At 46.3% G+C, this 26684-nt stretch overlaps 1 protein-coding gene across 1 annotated transcript in view; it reads right to left on the bottom strand.

Moving 5' to 3' along the window:
• Nucleotides 1–26684, bottom strand: part of LOC119978154 — a 512568-nt gene that overhangs the window by 172488 nt on the left and 313396 nt on the right. The window contains exons 106-118 of the mRNA XM_038819593.1: nt 21666–21760; nt 20578–20737; nt 18642–18661; nt 18339–18360; nt 18219–18246; nt 17883–17964; nt 17518–17685; nt 15748–15956; nt 11949–12043; nt 9287–9405; nt 7477–7635; nt 4327–4529; nt 1948–2033 (exon numbers count right to left, since the gene is read on the bottom strand). Of these exons, the coding sequence (XP_038675521.1) occupies nt 1948–2033; nt 4327–4529; nt 7477–7635; nt 9287–9405; nt 11949–12043; nt 15748–15956; nt 17518–17685; nt 17883–17964; nt 18219–18246; nt 18339–18360; nt 18642–18661; nt 20578–20737; nt 21666–21760 (1446 nt within the window). The remainder of the gene's footprint in view (nt 1–1947; nt 2034–4326; nt 4530–7476; nt 7636–9286; nt 9406–11948; nt 12044–15747; nt 15957–17517; nt 17686–17882; nt 17965–18218; nt 18247–18338; nt 18361–18641; nt 18662–20577; nt 20738–21665; nt 21761–26684) is intronic.

The raw sequence follows: 26684 nt of genomic DNA, 5'->3' as shown, positions 1-26684 counted from the left end.
AAGTTAAGATCAAAACTTAGACATCTGCAAAGGAATTATAACTAAAAGCAGCACTGTTAGAAAGTAGGACAAAGGGTTTCTGTTTCTAAGGATATCACGACATTCCCTTTAGCCAATGAACATCGACCAAACATTATGATCCTTTTATATGATACAGTCTCATTCTGCCCCTTGTGATACAAGTGCATGTCATTATAATGTAAAATTGGGAATCTCCCCTTGCCCTGGATGTCCACCCACCTGGGTATTTAAAACCTATTATCGAGGAAAAAGGATTTGGTTTCGGCATATCCCCTTCTATTTCCTCTGTAGTTACGGATAATGTGTATTTATTACAATATCTAGCATTGTCTTAAGCTCAAAATGGTGAATGCATTGCCACAACAGTAAGGCACACTTGAATATGCTCTCGCCGTAGTTACCCAAGGCAGGGGATCTAACACTAGCACCTCGGAGACCCAGAGTGAGCACCAGTTAGCACTGGTATCCCGGAACATGGCCAGACGTACCGGCCATTGGGGGGGTCTCCCAGGCATTCGGAGGTCCATAGGTGGTTGGGTTCTGGGCAGGGTGGTACCCTGGCACCACCAATGCCACCGAGGCACTGCCAGCCTAGCAGTGCCACCTGGGCACCATAGCAGTGCCCCTGCCAGGCTGGTAGTGCCACCTGGGCACACTGCAATTGCCAGAGTGGCACCCAGGTGGCACTACCAGGGTGTCAGGTTGGCAGTACCAAGGTGCCCTGATGGCATTTTGGCCGCACCAGCAATCGGGCCTAGCAATGCCCTGTTCTTATGAGGTGGGGTGGGGTGGGGTGCAGGCTGACTTGACCCTGGTGGAAATCTAGAGCGGAGTTTGTTCGAACAGGAAATAGTACTGAGTGCAGCATCGGCGGGGTGTTCCTCGCGAAGCCCCAAAATTAAGCAGAATCCCCTTTGATAGTGGGGTCGTTTACGGCGCTGCCAGCGCCGGGATACATCTGGCTAAAAGCTCTTGACACAGGACTCTATTACATTTCCATTACATTGCGCCCTGGAATTCATCATATTGAGGATAACCCACTGGGAAGATGTAGGTGCTCCAACCTTGGGCTGCAGCCAACTCAACAGTCAAGGAAACTTGAAATGGGGCGCCAGGGCCTTGAACTCAGGATTGAAAGTTTCAAGGACAGTTTTGGATTTGAACCCAGGATTATGGGCTGTGGGTGAACTGATTGAGGTCTGTCAAGATTGGGATCTGGAGATTGGGACTATGGGCGAGAGATTAGAGCCGATCAGAATATTATTTGATGCAAAGGTTTGCCTTTTTGTTTAGATATTGTTTAGATATCACACTAGTTGCCTCCAAAACGAGTGGTGATCTGAAGCAGGCACCAGGGACGGGATTCTCCGACCCCCTGCCGGGTCGGAGAATCGCCGGGGGCCGGCGTCAATCCCGCCCCCGCCGTGTCCCGAATTCTCCGCCACCAGAGATTCGGCGGCGGCGGGAATCGCACTGCGCTGGTCGGCGGCCCCCCCCGGCGATTCTCCGGCCTGCGATGGGCCGAAGTCCCGCCGCTGTCAACCCTCTCCCGCTGGCGTGGATCAAACCACCTACCTTACCGGCAGGAGCAGACGGCGCGGGCGGTCTCCGGGCTCCTGCGGGGGAGGGGGGGGGGGGGGGGGGGGGCGCGGGGGGATCTGGCCCCGGGGGTGCCCCCAAGGTGGCCTGGCCCGCGATCGGGGCCCACCGATCGGCCAGCGGGCCTGTGCCATGGGGGCACTCTTTTCCTTCCACCTTCGCCATGGTCTTCACAACCATGTTCCTTGACCAACGTTACAGTGAAAGTGTAGGAAATTAAAATAATTATTGGGCAGTCATATTGTTTGAAAGGCTAAGTCTTAAGTTACCAATCTCTGTTGAACTGAAACAATCATATTTAGGAAGTCAAACTTAAAATTTAAATACCTTTAGTGTAAGTTAGTATGTTTCTGTATATAGCTTCTTGAACACTGCTGGTCAGCTGCTGTTTGATTGAGCTCAGTGTTGAGACACTACAAAACAAAGAAATTAATGAGATACACTGAACACCATCATTGACAGCAACGTTCTCTGAATTGCAATCTGTAAATTTCACAGAATTGAGGTCCTAGTTTCGAGTTACTTGCAGTGAAGGCATACATTGGAATTTGTACAAGGAGAGCATCTGACCCCAAAGAATTAATGGATGGTAAGTTTTAACAGATGGAAAATCCAGCAGGTCCCATGCCTAAAATCCCAGCATGCCTGCAGCAGAAATGCATAAAATGTACCATCATATTATCACAAAATAAAAGATATTTCATTTTAGTGGAAGAACTATGGATACTAAACTGCAATGAGGAACTGATTTGTCTTGGAAAACTTGCTATCAAAGGGGTTGACTGCAGATTAAACAATGCCATCAAAATAAAATTCTAAATTTCCTAATACATATGGTGGTGCAATCAGATTCCTTTTACTCCTCAGCTATTTTGAAGGTGTTGAGCGTAGAAACAGATCTCCAACCGCCAGTATTATTTGAGAGTCTAGATCATGAGCCGGGTTTTGCACTTATTCGATATCCATGGATTTCTACTTTATAGCATTTAGGCGTAGGCTTCATGGCTGGGATTTCCTCAGAGAGTCAAAGGTTGATTGCTCCAAATGGCACCAACTAATTGAGCCCACTACACAGCTGTTTTTGTGACAGACAGGAACATTAAGTGAAGCATTTACCTATCATGCTATATTGGGGATCTGACTGCTTTGAGGTTAGACAGGCGCTAACAAAGAACAAGGTAACAAATGCTAGGTAATGCATGTTATGATCCCAGTTGGTGTTATAACTGGGCAGGAAGATCCCATAATGGAACCCTGGCTCAAAAGACCATAACTTAATTTTTAAAAATAAAATGCAGAGGAATAGTCACAGGACGGCTAATTAGTTTTAACAAGGAAAAAGGTTGATGATGATAACTCATTTACTCTCCCATTAGCTTCACAAATATACACAGATTTTAAGGTTAACACAGGTTACAAAGTATATCTTAGGGTATAATGATCTCAGTAACACACAATCTCTTTGAATGCACAGGCTGGCTGTGGTAAGACACACTTCACTCTGAACCCGAGTTCTGTGGATTTCTCCACAAAATCCCCCCAGATAATTCTCATACTATGAGCCACCTTGTCTCACTGAACTCCGGCTTCCACATGAGTGATTTAAAATTCCGTTTTCAGAAAGACCCACTTTCAAATCATCTGTGGAAAAATGCTTTTCCTTAGCTGCCTCCATCACTGATTCGTTTCCAGGTTTTACACCTCTTCCTTCAGGTTTCCCTCGTCTTAAAGACTTGCACACAAATTCCACGATCCAACCACCGAATTCCACAATTATTTCAAATAATGTCTCACAAACTGTAGCTATTTCTCACAAATGTTGTTTCTGGCCTCTCATGATCCAATTCTTTTTCAACTTCTATTACTTTATTGAACAGTAATCTGATCTGGTTCCCAGTTTCTTGGAACGTCTCATTGCTCTGGTTGCCTTAACTAGCAGTTCTTCAGATCTTGTTTTCTTAACTATGGCTCCATGTTATGGCTTTTCTTCTAGCAAATCTGAGAGATGTTCCCTCTCCAGCCTTCTAAACCAACTGCTTCTAACTGAGCTGCTTTCTCTCTCATTACCTATCTCCAACTGCTAATCAATTCTGCTAAAACAGCACTCATAAAGCCTTCCTACCTTAAAGATGCTCCCAGTTCCAGGGGCTGGTTTAGCTAGGGGCTGGTTTAGCTCACTCAGCTAAATCGCTGGCTTTTAAAGCAGACCAAGCAGGCCAGCAGCACGGTTCGATTCCCGTACCAGCCTCCCAGGACAGGCGCCGGAATGTGGCGACTAGGGGCTTTTCACAGTAACTTAATTGAAGCCTACTCGTGACAATAAGTGATTTTCATTTCATTTTCATTTCAGTTGCCAAGCAATGACTCTTACTTCTCCAAGCTTTTATTTCCTTTTCATGCCACAACCTCGCTCAGCCCAATAGTAGCAGTTTGAATTGAAACTAAAACCTCCACACATACAAACACCTTTGTCTGGCATGAATGTAATTATAGGTTAACCCTTACACAGAGACACTAAAAGTATACCTTATTTCTAATATTTACGAATATAAATCCCTTAAAATTACTTTTGTTTTCCCAACACAAGATGAATATCTTTTTGGAATTCAATCTCAAAGTGTTCTACACACCGACCAAAAGCAGCAATGCAAAGTTGAAATCAAATTCCCCATTTTTATACCAAAATAAAACAAAAATTGAACTTACATTATACGAGATCCATTGCAAGTCTCAGAAACAAAGATTAAAGGCACCATGTTTTCAGTGAGTCCTGTGAGCAATACTTTCAACCTTGTGCTAAACCAAATCTGGAGCTCGGTGTTGCTGGCATTCAAAAGAATTGGCTGTGTGCGGTTCAGAACTTCTTGCAGTAAAGCCGTTCTGACACCAGGAGCAAAAGCCACATTGTTCTGAAAAAAATTTGAGGGAGATAGCAGGGTGCAGGGAAAAACACCATTAATGCAAAATAGGTACAAATTAATAAATCAGCATTGAAAACTGCTTTAAACGTCAGGGGGTTTTCAAACAGTTCAGTATCCAATGATCCAGTCTACTTTATTCGTTCATAGAATTTACACTGTGGAAGGAGGCCATTCGGCCCATCGAGTCTGCACAGGCTCTTACCAAGAGCACCCTACTTAAGCCCATGCCTCCACCCTATCCCTATAACCCAGTAACCTCACATAACCTTTTGGACACAAAGGGGCAATTGAGCATGGGAAATTTACCTAACCTGCACATCTTTGGATTGGGGGAGGAAACCGGAGCACCCAGAGGAAACCCACAAAGACACGGGGAGAAAGTGCAAACTCTGCACAGTCACCCGCGGCCGGAATTGAAACCGGGTCCCTGAAGCTGTGAGGCAGCAGTGCCAACCACTGTTGCCACCGTGCCACAGTAGAAACTTCATGACAAAGATGATGCTGCAATGTGAATTTTGTGAGCACATCCAATATTCAGAATTTTACCAAAAGAATAATAAATTATTGCTGCAATCAATGATCTACATATCAAGGGCAGCACAGTAGCGCAAGTGATTAGCACTGTGATTTCACAGCGCCAGGGTCCCAGGTTCGAATCCCTGCTGGGTCACTGTCTGTGCGGAGTCTGCACGTTCTCCCCATGTCTGCGTGGGTTTCCTCAGGGTGCTCCGGTTTCCTCCCACAGTCGAAAGACGTGCAGGTAAGGTGGATTGGTCATGATAAATTGCCCTTAGTGCCAAAAAAAGGATAGGAGGGGTTATTGGGCTACGGGGATAGGGTGGAAGTAAGGGCTTAAGTGGGTTGGTGCAGACCCGATGGGCCGACTGGCCTCCTTCTGCACTGCATGGTCTATGTATATCACAACTCTCACAGAATTAAATATCACTGGAGATTTTCCAATGTACTTTGGTGTTCACAATGATACATCATTTGGATACTAAACAATTCAACTGGGGATAAAAGTGCAGGAAATACTCAGCAGGTCTGGTAGCATCTATGGAGATAGAAACAGAGTTATCAATATGAGTCAAATATGACTTCTTCAAAACTCTTTAAGAGTGAACTCTGGGCGGAATTCTCTGCAAGGCCAAACGCCGTCGTGAAACCCGGAGAGGTTCATGACAGCGCCGGAGGCCGCTCCTTGCCCCCTATTCTCCCCCCCCCCCCCCCCCCCCCCGGGGGGCTAGGAGGGCTGTGCCGTAAATCTTGGCCGCGGGGCCTTGTCGCCAGTGACAAGGCACCGCGCGCCGAGAATGACGCTGCCGGCTCCAACCCGCACATGCGCAGCTGACGTCACGACGGCTGACGGCTCAAACCCGCGCATGCCGTCTTCCCCTCCGCTGCCCCATGGCTTGATCTTGCGGGGCGGCGGAGGGGAAAGAGTGCGTCCCTTTGAGACGCCTGCCCGGTGGGCACCGATCGCGGGCCAGTCCCCTCCCGAGCACGGTCGTGGTGCTCACTCCCCTCTCTGCCCCCCACAAGCCCCATACTGACCTTTGGCGTGCTGTTCACGCCAGCAGCGACCAGATGTGGTTGCCGCCGGCGTGAACCGGTCGGGAACGGCAGGCCACTCGGCCCATCCGGATCGGAGAATTGTGGGTCGCCATGAAAAATAGCGGCCCACGATTCTCCGAGCAGCGTGTCGCAAAACGCAACACGCCATTTTGGGGGGGTGGGAGAATCGTGGGGGGTGCCAGAGTGGCCCTCCAACGATTCTCCCGCCCGGCGTGGGAGCGGAGAATCGCGCCCTCTGTTTCTCTCTCCCATCAGATGCTGCTAAACGTTCTATTTTTATCCCAAAATTTTGCTTTGAATTCATCTGGGGAAAAAACTACCGAGTTGGGGTGTTTAAAACATATAATAATAATCTTTATCATCACAAGTAGGCTTACATTAACACTGCAATGAAGCTACTGCGAAAATCCCCTAGTTGCCACATTCCGGCACCTCTTCGGGTACACAGTGGGAGAATTCAGAATGTCCAATTCACCTAATAGCACATCTTTCGGGACTTATGGGAGGAAAGCGAGGACCCGGAGGAAACCCACCCAGACAAAGGGAGAATGTTCAGACTCCACGCAGACAGTGACCCAAGTCGGGAATCGAACCTGGGACCCTGAAGCTGTGAAGCAACAGTGCTAACCACTGTGCTACCGTGCTATTTAATACAGTGATAGGGCTCTCACCCACCAGTCAGAGATCTGCGAGTAATCTTCCTTGGGGCAAGCTTACTGTTTTAACTGGCAAGTGCGTATTTAAGTGGCCAGTGGTGGGCTTTTGTTTGGATCAAGATATCCTGCCCCCAAGAGCCCCCAACAGATTTTGGCAGCTGTCCATTGCAGGTAACGTCAGAGGGAGCGGTAGCGGCTGCCTTCAAAGTGTCCATCAAAGGCCCAGGATCAACAAGGGACCCCATGCCACAGGTGAGGGAGAGTGGGAAGAGGGTCACAGAGAGGTGTGAGTGAGGATGGCTTCATTGGGGCACCTTCCCAAATTCCTTGATCAAGTACTGAGTACCTTTGAATAAGGGGCTCATCCCCTGAGAGTCCATAAGCAAACAAAACAGGATTTGCTTTTCAGGCTTCCTGCGTGGTGACTGTCCCTCCCACCTTTGAATACCAGCAGCATTTGGATGAGGTCCTCAAAAGGGCATGTGGTTACCATTTAAGAGTCTTAATTGGCAATGGCGTAGGAATGCTTCCCTGAGTCATTGTGTCCTCGACTTAATTGGGGAAGACACGGGCAGGCAATGGGATTCCCATCCAGCATCCTCCCACGTAATTAAATGCCCTCCCATCTCCCGAGTCACCTCGGAGAGGGTATTAAAACCATCCACAGTTTTTTAAAAAAAAGATTACTTGAAACATCCTCCTACCTGACTGGCAGCAGTTCTGAATTTTTCAATGAACTGAGTAACAGAAGCACTTGTGATGCTGTTGAAAAGTTTCTGCACATCATCAGCGTTAGTCACTGCTCCAGTTTTACCAGCAAACTCTCCGAGTTGGGAAGGTGTCAGCAATTCTGCTGCATCAAGCTGTGAAATAAGAAAACCCTGAAGACTAATACTCTTACAAATAGGATCAGAATCGTTCAGACGAGAAAATGACCAATCTTCACAGAGAAACACATAAAATTGTTTTGGGGCTTGTTTCCCTGTTGATTTCTATCAACTTGTAATCACTGAGGTTCCAATTGGGGGATAGAAATTGAAAGAGGATAATCAATGGAAAATAAAACCATAGAGTTATCACCAATTTTGCACGACAGGCAGTCCTCGACTTTATGACATTCAAATGATCATGAATAGCACTTAGATAATTTACAACTTGACACCCCATTTCGACTTTGCATGATTAGTTTTGACTTTACGATGTCACGCCAGCACATTCATACGTGCACATCAACATTCAGTACCACCAATCTGATGACTGGACGATGTAACTCCAGCCACTGTACTGTCTTTGTTAGGTTGGAAATTATTGCTTTATTCTGTTATTCCACCTGTAAGCCAATGTCAGATTGTTTTTAAGCACAACCATTGTGACAGCTCTCCATGCATTGCCTAACCTGCACTCAGTTTCTAAAGGTTAAACAGGCAACTGAGAGTGATCGATGGCTTCATCATATCCCCCACACTAACTGCGGAACTTGTGCTAAGTCATCCAGGCATCAAAAGTTGCTTCAGCGACTTGACAGAGTAACAGTTTTTAAAAAATAAATTTAGAGTACCCAATTCATTTTTTCCAATTAAGGGGCAATTCAGCATGGCCAATCCGCCTAGCCTGCACATCTTTGGTTTGTGGGGGTGAAACCTACGCAGACATGGGGAGAATGTGCAAACTCCACACGGACAGTGACCCAGAGCCGGGATCGAACCTGGGACCTCAGCGCCATGAGGCAGCAGTCAGGTGCGCCACCGTGCTAACCTGACAGAGCAAGAGTTGACAGCATGTGACACCGTTGGGTGCCCCATGAGCAATTTCCGGCTTTGGTTCAGAAACCAATAGCCCATTTATAACATTGTTTCTATGGAGAAATCAGTTCCAACGTTTTGAGTTATGATACGATTTTCAGGAATCCATTGTGTCCTTAGTCTGAGGACTGCCTGAACCATCCAGGATAAAGTGCTGCCCCAGTAAAATTCACTGAGACTTCTGTTTAAAAGAACATTGTACTTATGTGCCAATTTATTTACAATCCATTCTCTCTTCTTTGATAAATAGCTGCAATTAAATTTGGACATTGTAGAAGTTCCATTAACCCTTTTGTTATTACTTGATACCTCATGGCAAGGAAAATAGAATCTTAGTAAATGTAATGTACTGACAAGAGTGAAGCTTATGTATAGACTGTCATTCACATCTTGAGCGAGTAAAAGGCAATTGCACTGTTGTATTGCATGCGTTTGGAAATGGGAACTTTTGAAGCAGGGAAAACTTCATAAAACGGGAAATAAAATTAGATGACTAAACTGTTTATAGCTTTAAAAATTATAGCTTCATAATACCAAAGTTGAAACTTATAAAAATACAATCCCATGAAATATAGTTATTTCACCGATGTTATTTAAATCTTCTTCACATTAAAGATTCATCTCATGATTTTATTCTTCCAACAACAAACTCTGATCAGCAAAATCATTTTATTCAGCATCCTAAAAGCTCATGACTGGCTATGCAACTTACTGCATTGAAGTTTGAATTCAACCTGGTTAAATCCTCTATCTGAACAAGTTGACTGAACATTGCCCAATTCACCAGCAACCAATCTCTGGATCCATTGGTGTTGCTGATACAACCAGCACCTAGAATTAAAGGATAAAAGGAGGTTAGCTGTGCATGCACAACATTATCCAGGTGAATATTTTACTGTGCTTCTGTCTGATGAGTCACTTCTGCAAGAGTTGTGTTTGAATTAGAACCAGCACTAGCACAACTGATCTGAATCCATTAGTCAAGCTGAATCTCTTCAATTCCTGTTGCATGGCACAGATGTTTTGGATTATTCCAATTTTTTGGTGAAAACATTAGGTGCCCACTTATTAACATGAACTACTATGAAAGAAAAATGTTTGTCCTAACATTTCTGATGTGTACTTCCTTTCAATAACATTTAAAGTGCTCAGAAATGTTTTGGTGCATTAAAAAGAAACACTTGAAGATGGTGGCCATTTAAAACATTACACTTTAACTGCATGTTATTCTTAGTTAAAATTCGAATCACAGAATTGTTGTACTGTAGCACAGAAGAAAGCCATTCAACCCATACTGTGGCACCGGCTCTCTGAATGAGCAATTCAATTAGTGTCATTTTCCTGCCTTTTCTCTGTGACCCTTAACATTCTTCCTTTCAGCTAGCAGTCTAGTTCTCTTTCGAATGTTCTGATTGGACCTGCCTCCACCATATCGTCAGTCAGTGCATTCAAGATCTTAACCAGGACATCCAATTGCAACATGTAGGTGGAGGTTCCATATTGGGTGGTTCCTGCCAGAGTTCTTGTTTTTTGGCCTTTTTCACCGAGTTTTAGGGGGAACATTTATATGAGTTGTCTTCAGTAAAGTTGTGGGAATCAGAGGATGTCAAAATCCCAATGAAAGAATACGGCATGAAAAAGAACAAGCGCAAGTCCGCCTCCTGGCTCAAGTTTGGTGCAGAGTTCAATGATGGCAGGAGCAAGCTCGCTGGGTAGGGCTGCACCCAATACGGTTGACATGCTGGCCAAGGTGATGGCGGTGGAATTCGAGCAGTGGAAAGGAGTTGCGGAAAGTGGAGGAAAGTAATAAAGGGCTGAGAGCCAAAGTGGAGGAAGTGGAGAACAGGTCACAGGGCAGAATCTTCGGAGTGTGGGACTGCCTGAGGGGCTGGATGGCCTAAGGCCGACAAGAGTATTTTTCGGGGATGTTCGCCAAATTGTTGGGGGAGGAGAACATATCCCTCTTTGAGCTGGAGAGGGCTCATCGGTTGCTTCGGCCGAAGCCAAAGGCGATTAATCTACCAAGAGCTGTGACACAGCTATCTGATGAAAGAGAAGATCTTGAGATGGGCCAAGCAGAATCGGGAGGTGAGGTGGGAATGCAGCGGTAGTTGTAAATACTGGGATGTCAAGGTGCAGCTGCAAGAAGGCGGGCAGCCTTTAACAGGGCAAAGGGTGCGCTCTATAAGAGTTCGGGGTGATCTACCAGGCGAAGCTGAGAGTTACATATAACTCCAAGAGTCATTTTTTTGGATGTATCTCATTTGGTCGTGGTACCTTATCAACTTTTAGAATAGAGATTGAAATTGACTAAAATCATAATCAATTTAAAGCCATTCTAGTGTCAGAAGTACTTTCTCTTTCACTGTGGCCTGGGTAGCATCTTCTTCATTGATAAAGGCTGATGCAGAGTATAATACCTCACCTATGCCACCTCTCGCCATGTGTAATTTCCCTTCTTGGTCTCAAATCGGCCCTACTCCTTTTACCATTTATATACCGCACGGTAGCATTGTGGCTAGCACAATCGCTTCACAGCTCCAGGGTCCCTGGTTCGATTCTGGCTTGGGTCACTGTCTGTGCGGAGTCTGCGTATCCTCCCCGTGTGTGCGTGGGTTTCCTCCGGGTGCTCCGGTTTCCTCCCACAGTCCAAAGATGTGCAGGTTAGGTGGATTGGCCATGATAAATTGCCCTTAGTGTCCAAAATTGCCCTTAGTGTTGGGTGGGGTTACTGGGTTATGGGGATAGGGTGGAGTTGTTGACCTTAGGTAGGGTGCTCTTTCGAAGAGCCAGTGCAGACTCGATGGGCTGAATGGCCTCCTTCTACGCTGTAAATTCTATGATTCTATGATTCTATACCGATAGAAAACCTTGGGATTTTCTTTTACTTTGGCTGCCAGTCTCTTTGTACCCCTTTTTTCCTTCTGTAAAATACTTTTTCACCTCCCTTTTGAAGCTCTTTGCTTCTCTAAAATGCTTTTTCATCTCCCCTCTGAACCTTAAATATTCAGGCTTGTTCTCAAATATATTTTCTACTTGTCTGTCATAAGCACATAATTGTTCTTTATTTAAATTTCTATCATTTTTATCATCCAGGGAACTCTAGATTTGTTTGCCCTGTCTTTCCCTCTCAAGGGAATAAAACTTGATTGTGCCCAAATTCATCCTTCTTTGAAGGTAGAACATTATCGGCTATCGTTTTTCCTGCCAACGTTTGACTCCAATTTATTCTGCCCAGGTCCATACTTCAATGAAGTTGGTTACTCACATTTAATTATTCTTACTCTGGGTAATTTTAAAGTTACATTTTCCACACCGTTGTGGGTTCCCACTTCACTGGATGAGAACATAATTCATGGACCTTTCGAGCTTACCTGTGGTGTTGAGGTAACCAAAGATCCACACTCTCAGCACAGTTTCTCTTGTTCCTTCTGTCATCTTGTTGAATCCATTATTCAGTCCTTTTGTACTAAATGGAAAACATTGTTAGTGTTACTAATCAGATGGAAGATCAATAGTAATATTGACTTTGCAGAAACCAAGTTTAGGATCCTTCACTAAAGATGTGCAATAATCAGGTCTTGTGCCTGTAACTGAAAGCTGACCCCAAAAATCGCCTGACCTCCACCCCCACTATCTTGGATAGAGTCCCAAACACAGCCTCCCAATATCTCTCCAGCTTCTCACAGCCCCAGAACATATGAGCATGATTTGTCGGCCCCGACTATACATCTCACAACGATTGCCCACCCCCTGGAAGAACCCACTTATCCTCGCCTGAGCCATGTGTACCCTCTGCACCATCTTGAACTGAATCAAGCTCATCCTCGCACAGGAAGAGGTTGAGTTCACCCGCTGATCGCCTCACACCATAGCCCCCAACCTATTTCCCTCCCCAACTTCTCCTCCCATTTACTCTTGAACCTCACCTCTTGTGCCACACCCTGCTCCCCCAGCCACCCGCATATATCTCAAATGCTGCCCTCTCCCAAGTCGTCAGAAAGCAGCAATTGCTCCAACAGTGTGTTCTCCGGTAGCTTGGAGAACGTCCTCCAATCCTTTCACACAAAGTCCCGCATCTGCATACAGCTAAACTCACTGCCCCTCAGCAGCTCAAACTCTTCCACAGCTCGCCCAAACCCACAAACCTGCCCTCCGAGAACATGGCTCTAACCCACTCCAGCCCCGCCTCCCTCCACTTCCCGTACATCCCATCCATCTCCCCGTCTTAAACGTGTGGTTCCCACACAATGGCGTCAGCACTGGCATACGTTTCAACTTAAAATTTTTCCTCAACTGGTTCTGTAACCTGATCATCGGTTGCACCACCAGACTCCCCGTATACTTCCCCTGAGACAAAGGCAACGGAGCCATCCCTAAGGCCCTCTGATTGGACCTATGTCGCCCATGTAAATTCAGAGATCAGTGCCTCTATCCTCCGGAAGAAGGCCTTAGGGAGAAAGATCGGGAGGGTCTGAAAAATAAACAGCACATTCATCTTTCCCACCTGCACCATCCCTGCCATTCCTGTTAACCTCCTCCACTAACACTATCAAATCCCAACTGCGCATCGTGGCCCACTCCTGGGTCACCTGAATCCCTAAATATCTAAACCTCTCTCTAGCAATCTTAAATGGTAGTGCCCCTAAATTGGCCCCTACCCCACTGCATTCAATGGAAACATCTCACTGTTCCCAACATTCAGCTCATACCCGGAGAAGGCCCCAAACCTCTCCAACAGGCCCATGATTCTGCTCATGCTCTCCAGCGGGACCGACACAAACAACAGGTCACCTGCGTACAACGACAAGACGTGCACCTTGCTTCCCTTCACAATCCCTCGCCACTCAGTAGACCCTCGAAGGGTCATCGCCAAGGGTTCAATCACCAGCGTGAATAACAATGGCGACAGCAGACACCGCTGACTCGGTCTCCTGTGCAAACAAAAACCCGGTGAACTCATCTCATTCATACGCATGCTTGCCATTGCGGAATGCACCCACACCACCACCTCCCCATTCTCCCTTAAAATTTCCCTAGACGCCACCTTCCGCCGCAACTGGTGAGCCAACATATGGCTCGCCTTCTCTCCATACTTATGCTGCACGCCATTCGCTCTCCGCAGCTGCCCCACCGCTTTGCCATCGTCAACCTATCAAGCTGCCCCTACAGCCTATTCCTCACGACCACCAACTTCTTTGTAGCGGTCCCGAATATCTCCTACCCACCTCAACTATCTTGTCCAACAGCGGCCTGTGCTCCTCTCTCCTCATTTTACCGTGAGCCTTAAACAAAATAATCTCCCCTTGAACCAGCACCTTCAACACTTCCCAAAACTAGGCCACTGACTCCTACCCGTCCTGATTAAGTTCCATATAATTCCCAATCACCATCTCACCTTTTCATAAAACACCTTGGGTGCGATTCTCCGCTCCCCAGGTCGGGTGGGAGAATCGCGGCAGGGCCGCTCTGGCACTCCCGGCGATCCTCCCACCCCCCCCAATTCGGCGACCCGCGATTCTCAGGCCCGGATGGCCTAACGTTCCCGACCTTTTCACGCCGGCGGCAACCACACCTGGTCACTACCGGCATGAACATCGCGCGAAAGGTAAGTTTGGGGCCTGTGGGGAGCGGAGAGGGGATCGAGCACCACGGCCGTGCTCGGGAGGGGACTGGCCCGCGATCGGTGCCCACCGATCGTCAGGCCGGCATCTCTAAGAGACGCACTCTTTCCCCTCCGCCGCCCCACAAGATCAAGCCGTCACGTCTTGCGGGGCAGCGGAGGGGAAGATGGCAACCGCGTATGCGCGGGTTGGCGCCGGCCAACCTGCTCATGCGTGGCTGACGTCACTTAGGTGCCGTCGGCTGCGTCATTATCGGCACGCCGCCTTGACGCCAGCATCAAGGCCTGAGTTCCCCGCAACGCCTCTCCAAGCCCCCGGGGGGGGGGGGGGGGGGGGGGGGGGGGGGGGGGGAGAATAGGGGGCAAGGAGCGGCCTCCGACGCCATCGTGAAACACTCCGGGTTTCACGCCGGCATCGGCCGTTGCGGAGAATCGCGCCCCTTATCGGCCAAAAAAAAGTCTAATCTCCATCCCAGCCTCTGCACCTGCCCTGAACTGAGCCTAACCTCCAGCCAAAGCGCCACATGATCCAAAATCACAATTCCCGCATACACCGCCCCCACCACCATCAGCATCGCCCAAATCAATTCTAGGATACACCTTATACATTTGCGAGAAGAAGTAGTACTCCCTCCCTACCGGGCACCTGAACCTCAATGGATCCACTAGCCCCATAGGTTCCATAAACTCTCCTAGCTCCTTCGCCATCCTCGACCTTCCCATCGAGTTGGGGCTCAACCAGTCCACCTTCAGCTCCATTACACATTTAAAATCTTCACCCATAATCAGTTGGAGCGTATTGAAGTCCGGAATCGCTCCCAGTAACCCCTTCACAAACCCCGCATCATCCCAGCTAGGTGCATATACTTTGACTAACACTATCGGCATCCCCTCCAGCATCCCACTCACTATCATACACACCCCTGTCTCATCAACGGGGCCGAGGTGGAGATGGTTAACAGCTTCAAATCCCTGGGGGTGCACATCACCAAGTATCTGTCCTGGTCCACCCACGTCGATGCTACCACCCAAGAAAGCACAACAGCGCCTGTCCTTCCTCGAGAAACGAAGGAAATTTGGCATGTCCGCACTGGCTCTTACCAACTTATACAGATGTACCATAGAAAGCATCCTATCTGGCTGCATCATGGCCTGGTATGGGAACTACTCGGCCGAAGAACACAAAAAAACTTCAGAGTCGTGAACACAGCGCAGTCCATCACACAGACCTGCCTCCCATCCATTGACTCTATCCACACCTCATAGTCCAACTTTTCCATATTTAATAAATGTTTTTTTCTTGTTGCTAAAGCTAATTGGTGGTCCTATGACTGTTCCTCCGTGTTTTATACAAAAATGTAAAAGTTACAGTCTTTCGAACGAGAGTTCCATTCTGGGATCCTGTCATCCAGTTATAACACCAACTGGATCGTAACATGGCTCCAAGGCATTTAGTAATAAGTGAACCCCAGATTTAAGTTGTTTTGATGGGGTTGTGCTTCCAATTGAATTTGCAGCACTGGATTAATGTAAAAAAATGATCTACTCACACTTCTTGATAACCATCACAAGTTATGTTTCTTGCCAAAAGATGGCTCAGCACTGACTGAGAAATGCCAGCAATGAAAGGCCTGAAACGCCCTTGGAACCATTTTCTCAGGAAATCTGCATTGGTTAAGTTTTCATTGGTCTTGACAATCTCCCACAGAGCATTCATGAATGTGATCTTTGTCATCAGAGGAATTGATGGGTTCAGAGTCTGAAACAAATCATGATGTGTGTTTAAACTCAATGAGTAAAGAGATTCTCTTTTGGGGTTCAAAACTGCTATTTCCATTCATGGGACAACTGTGAGGAAATATTGAATCTTCAGAGTGGCACATCTGCTTTTAAAGCCAAACCACAAATGTGACAATGTGCGCAGACACCAGTAAGTCAGATACAAGTGTAAATTGCTGGTATAAAATGCAGAGATGGAGCGCCAATCAGGAGTCACAACTCAGGATACTAAGCCAATGGGAAACAAAGGGGGGAGTGTTACCAAAAGTGCAACTTTAAGAAAGCTTCAGTGCGCAGTGGGTTTTTTATTTGTTCCTTTGTTTCATATCTGAATTTGTACCAACTACGTTTTGCAATAAACTGAATCTAAACCTACCACCGGACCTCAAATCTTATTAGAAAATAGGAGATCCTGCAACAACTTAAAGGAAATTGAAATATTTCCAAATCAAAATATTCTACAGCAAAATTGTATAAGTGTAGGGAACAAAATATATCTTCATCTGATCTTTATCTAAACAATCTGATGAATTGTACAATAGCTCATATTACTGTTGTGGCAGCATGTCAGCAATGTGTTATTTTCACAACTCTGTGACAGTTCTATAATTATCTAATGAGGAACAAACAGCACATGTTTTGGGAAGTCTTTTTAACATCTTCCGCCGGGAAAGAAATTGATAGAATCAGATGGGCCAGTCATTTTACACTCTGCTTGATTTTACTCTGAATTAAAATCAATGGAAAATAAAATAGGGCATAGTGTGAAATGTGCGGCGGTGGGTCAGGTTAAAATGAATCCCTCTGTGTCAATTACAACTTTTTATGTTGAGGATGTTCATTTTTCTCTATCTTATTTTTAATTACTTTAGGGAAACATGAGTTCTAAATTTAGAACATTTCAAATAATGGCTACATCTCTTGCAATATCTTATTGTAACTTGAAGTAACAGAAAACAAAGGTGAGGCTCAAATTAGCAATTCTGATACAATGGGCAGTGACCCTCAGTTGTTACTGAATAATATTTAGGTTTGTCAGGGATGAGAAAAGTGCTGATTTCTGACTTTAAGTCCCTTGGAAAAGTCTGATGATGACCATGAAACCATTGCTGTTAAAAAAAAAATCTGGTTTACTAATATCCTTTAGTCTGGCCTACGCGTAACTCTTGAATGCCTCCTGAAATTGGCAGAGCAGGTATCTGAAAGGAGATTGCTTACGCTTTTAAGGAACTGAGTCATCCTGAGAGAATGCAACTACAATTTTGTGCAGATACAGTGGTCTTCCTTCAGAGCACCGGCAGCCCTGAAGACACATTGGCCTATGAATGGAAAATTAGCCGAGCAGCCTGATCTTTGATTCTATAATGATAGTCAACTAAGTTTGCATATCTTGCATATGCTTGCGTCTCACAGTCAAATCAGGGAGACTTTATATTAAAGCTTTCACAGTAATGTGTAAGAAAACCCTGGCACTGAATGTATGTAGTGGTTTGGATAAATTTGGCTTCGCTATAAATTATTTTTGATTAATAATTAATTACCTTGTTGTTGAACTTGTCCAGTGCCTCATTCAGCTTGGTCCTATCAAGCTTCCGAACAAAAACAGTCAGTGCGGTTTCATCTGACTTCTTCAGAGGCTTTAGGTCAATGAAACACTGAAATACATCTGTCAAGACATCACTACTTATACCTGAAAGCAGCAGATCAGTCTGCAAAGAAAAATAATCACATGTTGGAAAGCATTCCAGTACAATAATGTAAAATATCAAGTGAGGAATATTCCATTGTCAACCAATTCATCAACTAGTATATGTGTTGAATGTTGTCACACCAATGATTAAAATGCAGCTTGGTCTGGAGCAGGTCTACAAATCCTTTGCTTAATTTGAGTGGAAAGACACTTTACCTTAGCACATGCGTACTCTTTAATGTTGAAATTGCAGAGTTGAGTCATATTAACGTTATTCAGGAAATTATTCAAAGCCGAACTGTGGGAAGAGAAATAAACTGCTCTTAGGAAAATAAATACACTGAAGAACAAACAACTTCTATTGCATGTTCAATGTGTAAAATTATTTGAAACCAGTCAAACTTGTTATTTAAGTTTCCACACAATTTCCACATTATTCATTTGGGATACTTTGGGCTTTCTCAGTGTCAAGTGAAGTCACACACCAACAAGTGAATTGGGTCAATAAAACATGGCTTCACTTGAGAAAAAGTATTCTTCACAAATTCTTACCTGTTCACAGCTTTGCACAGTGTTGTTTCTGTTTGAAAAGTAGAAACAAATTAATATGTAGGAAATAAATCACTAAAATTATCTTATGAAATCATCAACAGTGAAGGAAAAATGACTCACCATTAACTGTGGTATTACCAGGCTATGGAAGAAAAATAACAATAATATGTTTACTACTGTACCATCTTAAGTTGATGGGATAAATGCAACATAATAAACTTTGCATAATTACAAATATTATTTTAGGTTTAAAAAAAGCATAACACCAATAGCCTTTCCATAATCCCCATAAATGTAAATTAATAACTGTGTAAATTAAGAAAAATAGGGATTGAATCCAAAATAATTACTTTAAAAACATAGAATGCTAGAAATTAGATTGCAAATTGACCTCTTGAGTGCAAATTATTTAATCTGTCTTACCCTATCATCAGGTTGTGGTTCTGAAATCAAACAAAATAATTACTTTTAAACGGTGCTCTGATAGTGCGTCATTATTATTAACCACACTGCTTCACTCAGAATAAATTACTCTCACAAAGTAATAGGAAATAATTCTGAAGTATGGCAACTCCATTGGTCATGCAGCTCATTCAATTGCAAAATAGAATGTGTCCACACTTTATGCTTGACACACACTACTGTAAAATGGACAGGCTTCACAGCAAATATTAGCTCCATAAAAGATTTGTTCTTGCATTAGCTGTTGTAATTTCACATATTTGTGACATTACGTTTTAATCAATGTGTGCTAACAGTACAAAATGGCAATTAAACAAACAATAAACTGTTCACATTTCTCACATGCGCTTTGATGATACCCAGCTCTAATTTATCACTACCACTCTCAACTCTTCCTTTGTTGCGAAATTACCAGACCGCCCACGCGACATCCAAAACTGCTTGAGTAGGCTTTTCCTCCAATTCAAAACTAGAAAGGCAAAGTAATTGGGCGGGATTCACCGTTGGCCGACGCCGAAATGGCAAAATGCGATTGGGCGCCGGTTTGATGCCAAATCAGGATCCTCTGGCACCCTGAAAATGCATCAATGCGCTGCTCGTGTGTGGCGTTTAAGCACTATTGGCATATCATTAGCATGCATGACCCTCTATTCTCCGCGATTCACCACCGCCGATGGACCGAGTTCCCAGCGGTGATGTTCACTTGTGGTCTCAATGGTTGGGAACCCAGCGTGCTGGCTGCAGACTGTGTCCAGCGCCACCACAGGGGGGCAGTATTTGGCAGGTCGGGTCTGCACACAGCCAGCGCCATGTTTTACGACATGACCGCTGCAGGTCGTCGCCATGCGCATGCGCGGCCATGGACCTAGCCATTCTCCAACCATTTTTGTCTTGGGAGTTGGGGCTTTCATTCGGCGCGGCTGCTAGCCCCTCACCGGTCACAGCATAGGTGACATTCACCGCCCATTTTTCCGTTGTAACACGCCACAGTTCCCATGCCACATTATCACTTAGCTTCCAAATCGGTGAATCCAGCCCGTTGTATTCGGTTTATGCTACATATTTTGTTCCAATGGCACTGACTCTATCCGTCTCCATGGCAACTGTCTGAGGCTAAATCTGACTATTTGCAATTTTGATATCAAATTTGACATGGAATTTGATGTGTTGGGTAAGCTGGGTCTATATGGACTGCGTTTGATGCAGTGTAGAGAGAGACAGGCTTCCAACACTTGATGAGATGCAACACGATTTTATTTAACATCTAACTATATCACATACTTGACTGTGGGTTGACACTATGCTGACTTGACTGGAGACCTGAGGCTAGCCTGACCAGACTAACTGACTACCACACGACCAGCCATGACTGGATTTTCACCCGCGGCTAACGCAGTAGCTAAATCCCATCCAATATCGCCAATTATTCATTTCTACTTCTGATATTCCCAGATTTGCCAGAAGTCTATTTCCTTAAAAACAAAACATATTGGGAATTTTGACAGGCTGGATACGTGGACGTATTAACTTTCTTCTGAGCTGTGCACTACAGGTGTACACAGCTTTGCATCACCAGTTCTTCCTGGAGCAAGGCCCCAACACTTGCCTGTCTGGAAGACACCATATCAAGGCCAGGCACTTTGCTCCCTGACCACAACCAAACCACCCCCCCCCCCCCCCCCCCCCCCCCAACGAGAACCATGGACCAACTTTCAGTCATTTGCTCTAATATAATTCTGTGTGACTCAGGATCAAAATTTGCATTAAAACCCTACAGTGTAGCACCTTAGGGGGTTTCACTATGTTAAAGGTGCTATATAAATAAAGGTTGGTGCAGAAAATATCTTGGAAAGTACTATGGAGGCTTTCAAATACACCGCAAAATACAAGCAATTACCTGATGAATTATCTGGAATGCCTCCTGTCAACCCAAGTCTCCTCACTTCAGATTCAGTGTGTGAGGCCACCCAAATGACCACAACAGTTTCATTCACTCCATGCTGGAGAGCTTGCAGGTTAAATCCAAGCAAGCCAATCAGATTCTGGGGACTCAGTTTCTGAAACAGAAAGAACATGTGATGAATAAATAGGAGCTTACCTTCGACTAACCCGACAACATGAAGTCAAAATTATGATGTAGGGTGGGACAAGGTCTGTTGCATTTGAACTAGCGATTATGTTGGAATATTTTGGCCCCTTGCCATGAGATTTACATATTACTGAGCAAAAGATGCATATTGTAAATTTCAAGTGTGTCTGAGTCATGTTCTAACGGGCAGTGTTGCTGAACATAACAGGAAGTGGTGCCCACTTCCAATGTCCAGGAGTGCACAATAGGCATGCAACTTGTAATTTGCAGACTTGCATAATTTGAGAGTGCAACAATCTCATTCTGCTGTCATGCAGATTTTGCAACTCTCATGCATATTTGTTCCATTTTTCAATAGGGAGACTAAAAATTGCAATGCTTTGCCTTCCTTTCGCAGTTCTGCCAGAAAACAAGTTGCTTCACCTTTGTTCTCACAGTTTACAATATCATTTGGAACACATGCTCACTTTACTCTGTATTTTTGCATAATAATTATAATAATAATAATCGCTTATTGTCACAAGTAGGCTTCAATGAAGTTACTGTGAAAAGCCCCTAGTCGCCACATTCCAGCGTCTGTTCGGGGAGGTCGGTACGGGAATTGCATTACACACCAGCTGTTTAGCCCACTGTGCTAAACCAGCAAATGTCTTGTTACTTAGAATTCTAAAGAATATAGCATTTGCTTTGGGTTAACCAGCCTTTCCATTAATTATAATTTGAGTCGTATAACAGTGAACTCAATTAGCTCTACATTTCTGTCACTGATATTTTATAATCACATACTACTAATCAGCAGTAGTGTTGCAGAGTCAGAGATACTATCCATGCGCTAAGTATAGAATGTGAGGTAAAGAAATTGAGACTGCTCCTAAAAAATGCACAGATGAACACACCTTTACTTCTTCAGGATTCAGTCCCTTGAAGGTTTCAAAGTCCATGTTGACACGGTTATTAGCAAGAGACCTCAGATCATCAACTGGGGCACCACCTGAAGAAAACATGGATTTGTTTTTTAGATGTGCACTCCTTTATAACTAATACACACTGCTGGTGAGCTTCAAAGATAGGGTCAGAAATGGATATTTATGACAAAGGGGAATGGGTCTGTAAAACTGAGAAATCTTGGACAGTTTCGAGGCATACTGCCCCATTTATCACTTGGAAAAAAATTCAAAGAACATTTGATGGCCCGATTCCATCTTCAAGCAGCAGTTTAGGAGAGTTGCTGGAATGCTCCAAGATTTTCACCCAACAGTCCACCATCAGTAAGACTGATGCCACACTTCCTGGTTTTAGGCTTGAGTACTTGGACTGGACACAGTTCCCCCCAAAACAAGGCAATACTAAGGTTGTTATACAAGATTGCACATAACTTCCCCTGAAGTGGCAGAGGAATACTCAGACTTTCCATTGACTAGTTCAAACATGGACATCTACAGCCCTTCTATTGTGGTGGATAGCCTCTTCCAATTTTAAAATAACATGAATGCCATGATTTGAGAATGGATAAATTTCCTTCTCAGAATCTTATACTTGTGGAATAATAGTCCTTTAATTGCAGCCATGTCAATGTCAACGAATCATCCTCATGCCTTTGCTGATCTTCCAACAGCATTCATCATGAGGTCCGAAAAGGAGTTTCTTTTTAAAAAGTATTTTATCCAAGGCATTTGCATATAACAAACAAGAGCAGAAGAAAAATCATACGACATTAGAAATAACCAACACCCAATCCACCCCCACTCCCCAATATCGCCCCCTTCTCCCATCCTGCCTTCCCCATTTTAACCCCCTTACTCCCCCCTCTCTGCTGACCCCTCAATAATCCTTAAAGAAGTCAATAAACGGCTTTCACCTCCAAGTGAACCCATCCACCGATCCCCTCAGGACAAACTTGACCTTCAGCAGCCTCAGGAATTCCGCTAGTTCGCTCACCCACACCCCCACTTTTGGCGGTTCCGAGTCCCTTCAACTGAGCAAGATCCGTCTCCGGGCTATCAGGGGAGCAAAGGCCAAGACATCGGCCTCTCTCGCCCCCTGCACTCCTGGGTCTTCCGACACCCCAAATATCGCTACCTCTGGACTCAAGGCTACCATCACCCCAATCAGATATTTCACCTGCAAACCCCTGCCATATTCTCTTCAGCTTCAGACATGCCCAAAGCATGTGGACGTGATTTGCGGGCCACCCAGCTCACATCTATCCTCTCCCCCCTCAAAAAACCTACTCATCCATATACAATTATATATGCCGCATGAATTACTTTAAACTGTATTAAGCTTAGTCTCGCATATGCCGAGGATGCACTCACCCTGCACAGGGCCTCAGCCCATGTCCCAGCCTCCACCTACCCTCCCACTTACGCTTTATATCCCCCACCACGGGCCCCTCCTAGTCCATCAACTCCTTGTAGACCTCAAACACCTTGCCCTCCCCTAGCTCCTCCTTGGACAGTACCTTGTCCTGCAACCCCAGAGGTGGCAGCCCAGGAAAGGAAGGTACCTCTCTCCTCACAAAATCCTGGACCTGCAGGTACCTAAAACCGTTCCCCCTGGGTAACTCGTATTGTTCCTCCAGATCCTCCAGATTCATGAATCTTGCCCCTATAAACAGATCGCCGAATTGCTCAATCCCAAAACCTCACATCCAACACCCCCCCCCAACCCGGTGCAAACCTATGGTTCTCACAGATCGGTGCCCACACCAAGATACCCTCTAATCCCAAATGCTGCCTCCACTGCCCCCACACGCTTAAGGCCGACACAACCACCAGGCTCAAGGAGTGCATGGTCGGTGAGAATGGCAGAGGCGCGATCAACAACACCCTTAAGCTCATTCTCCGACACAAAGCTGCCTCCATCTGCCCCCACGCTGACCCCTCCCTCATACCCATTTCCTGACCATGTAATAGTTCATCATGTTCGGCAATGCCAGTAAACAACCACCCCCCCCCCCACACACCCCCCGCTCCAGAAAAGCCCTCCTGACCCATGGGGTCTTCCCCACCTACACCAATCCCACACAAATCCTGAGATAAGCACATTGACCTTTTTAAAGAACGCCTTCCAGACGAAGATTGGTAGGTTCTGAAACACGAACAGGGACCTTGGCAGCACTGTCATTTTTACTGTCTGCACCCGCCCTGCCAGCGACAATAGCAGTACATCCCACCTCTTAATGTTCCCCTTCATCTGCTCCACCAACCGAGTCAAGTTCAGGTTGTGCAGTTGTGCCCAGCCCCATGTCACCTGGATACACAAGTATCTAAAACTCGCCCCACTACCTTGAAGGGCAGCTCTCCTAATCTCCTCTCTTGCCCTCTAGTCTCATTTGAGAACACCTTGCTCTTTCCCACATTCAACTTGTACCTAGGAGAACCGGCCAAATTCCTCCAAAATGCCCCAAATACCAATCAATAGGTCCGAAATGTACAATAGCAGGTTGTCCATGTACAGCGAGACTCTATGCTCGGTGCCCCACCTGCACTGTCCCTCTCCAATCCCCCAACACCCTAAGCGCCATTGTCAGCAAATCGGCAAAGCAAAGAATATTGGCAAGAGCGGGCACCCTTCTCAAGTCCCCCAATACAACCCACAATATCCCAAACTCACTCTCTTCGTCTGTATACTTGCAACTGGTGCCTTGTATAGCAACTGGGCCCAGCCACAAACTCCTGCCCGAACCCAAACCGCCCAGCACCTCTCACAGATATTCCCACTCCACCCGGTCGAACGCCTTCTCCGCATCCATCACCACAACCACCTACATGTCCTGCCCTTCCGGAGGCATCATAATTACATTGAGTACCCTCCTCACATTCGCCAACAACTGCCTCCCTTTTACAAAACCAGGCTGATCCTCAGCTACTACACCCCCCGGGACACAGTCCTCGCTATGCGAAGCCAAGTCATTTCGGCAACAACTTGTCATCAATGTTCAATAACGATATCAGATGGTACAACTCACACTGCTCCGGATCCTTGCCGTTTTTCAACATCAGGAAAATGGAAGCCTGCGACAGTGTAGAGGGGAGTTCCCCTCTCCCTAGTCTTGTTATATGCCCTCACCAACAGTGGCCCCAGGACCCCCCCAAACATTTTATAAAACTCCATCGGAAATCCGCCGGACCCAGGGTCTTCCATGCCCGCATCGCCCCCATGCTATCCATCAGCTCCCTCAGCACAATTGGAGCTCCCAATCCCTGCACCAAATCCTCCTCCCGCTTGGGAAACTCGAACCCATCCAGGAACTGTGCCGCATTTCCTCCCCCCCCCCCCCCCCCCCCCCCCCCCCGCCCTCTGGATGGGAGCTCCTGTAAAACGCCTCAAACACGCTGTTCACCCTCTCTGGGTCCAGCACCACCACCCTACCCACCCTGTCCTTTACTCTGCCAATCTCCCTCGCCACCTCTTGGTCAACTGGTGGGCCAGCATCCTATTCGCCTTCTCACCGTATTCATATACTGCCCTCTGGCCCTCTGTAACTGCCCCACCACCTTCCCTGTAGGTGCATCTGGAGCCTTTACCTCAGCTTCTACACCCCTGCCTCTGGGGTCTATGAATACCTTCTAGCCACCCTCAGGATCTCATCTGCCTTGCCTTGCCTTCTCTGCCCATTCTGCCTTCTCCCTATGCACCTGAATTGAGATAAACACCCTGCAATCACCACCTTGAGTGTCTCCCTCAGTGTAGCGGTCATGACCTCTCCATTCTTTAGCTCCACGTACCCCCAGATGGCGGCCCACACCCCATTGCACACCTCCACATCCGCCAACAGCCCCACATCCAGCCTCCTCTGTGGGCGCTGGGTTCCTCCGCCCCATTCAAAAATCTACCCAGTGCAGCGCGTGGTCAGAGACCACGATCGACAAATACTCCGAGTCAACCACCACCCGCCAGCAACATCTTATCCAGATTAAAGAAGTCATTCCAGAAGTACACCCGGTGCATGTGAGAGAAGTATGAAAATTCCTTCACCCTCAGCCTCCCAAACCAAACCACTAAGAGTCCACCCCCCCATGTGCTCCATGCTTCAGCTTCACTGACCACGGGCTTGATCGGTCCAAACTCAGCTCAATAACTGTATTAGAATCTGCCCCCATGAAGAACCGGTGCGAGTTCAAGTCAGGATTTTTCTCCAGCACCTGCCTCATAAAGTCTACATCACCCCAGTTTGAGGCATAAACGTTTACCAGGACCACCGGCAATCCCCCCCACCCCCCAGCTTCCCAATCACTTTCACGAACCTCCCCAACGCCCTGCCCCCGAGTCTGCCACAGTATCACAATATACCCCACCTCAAATGCAACCTGCTTATTCATCAGCACCGCCACCCCACTTGTCTTCATATCCAGTCCCGAATGGAACACCTGCCCCAGCCATCTCTTCCTCAACCTTATCTGGTCCCCTATCTTTAATCCGTGTCCTGAAAAAGGACTCGTCCGCCTCGACTTCTCAGGTGCGTGAACACATGTGACCATTTGACCAGCCCACTCAGGCCCCTCACGTTCCAAGTGATCAGTTTGGCCAGGGGCTCCCCACACCCCTCCCCGTCGATCAGCCATATCTCTTTCTGGGCCAGCCCCTGGCCCGTGTCACATGACCCTCCAGGCCCAACCTCAGATGTGCACCGTCATCGATCCTTTTCCAACTACGCCACATGAACCACACCCTTGTCAGCAATCCTCCCCCCACTCTTAAACAAAACATCAAACTCATTCCCGCCCCCATGCCTTCCTCCTGACAACCCCCCACTGTACTCCCGTTAACTAGCCTGACCAGTTAGCATGGTGTCCCCCCCGCACCCCCCCCCCCCAAGGTCTCCGACCTCCTCAGCCCCCCCAATTATTCTCCCCCCCACCGTCCATACGCCCCTAATGAGCAGCAAAACTCATCCTTGATGTTCGAACAGC

The sequence above is a fragment of the Scyliorhinus canicula genome, chromosome 15, assembly GCF_902713615.1.
Source record: "Scyliorhinus canicula chromosome 15, sScyCan1.1, whole genome shotgun sequence".
Classification (NCBI taxonomy): Eukaryota; Metazoa; Chordata; class Chondrichthyes; order Carcharhiniformes; family Scyliorhinidae; genus Scyliorhinus; species Scyliorhinus canicula.
This window is presented reverse-complemented; position numbering and strand designations above follow the sequence as displayed.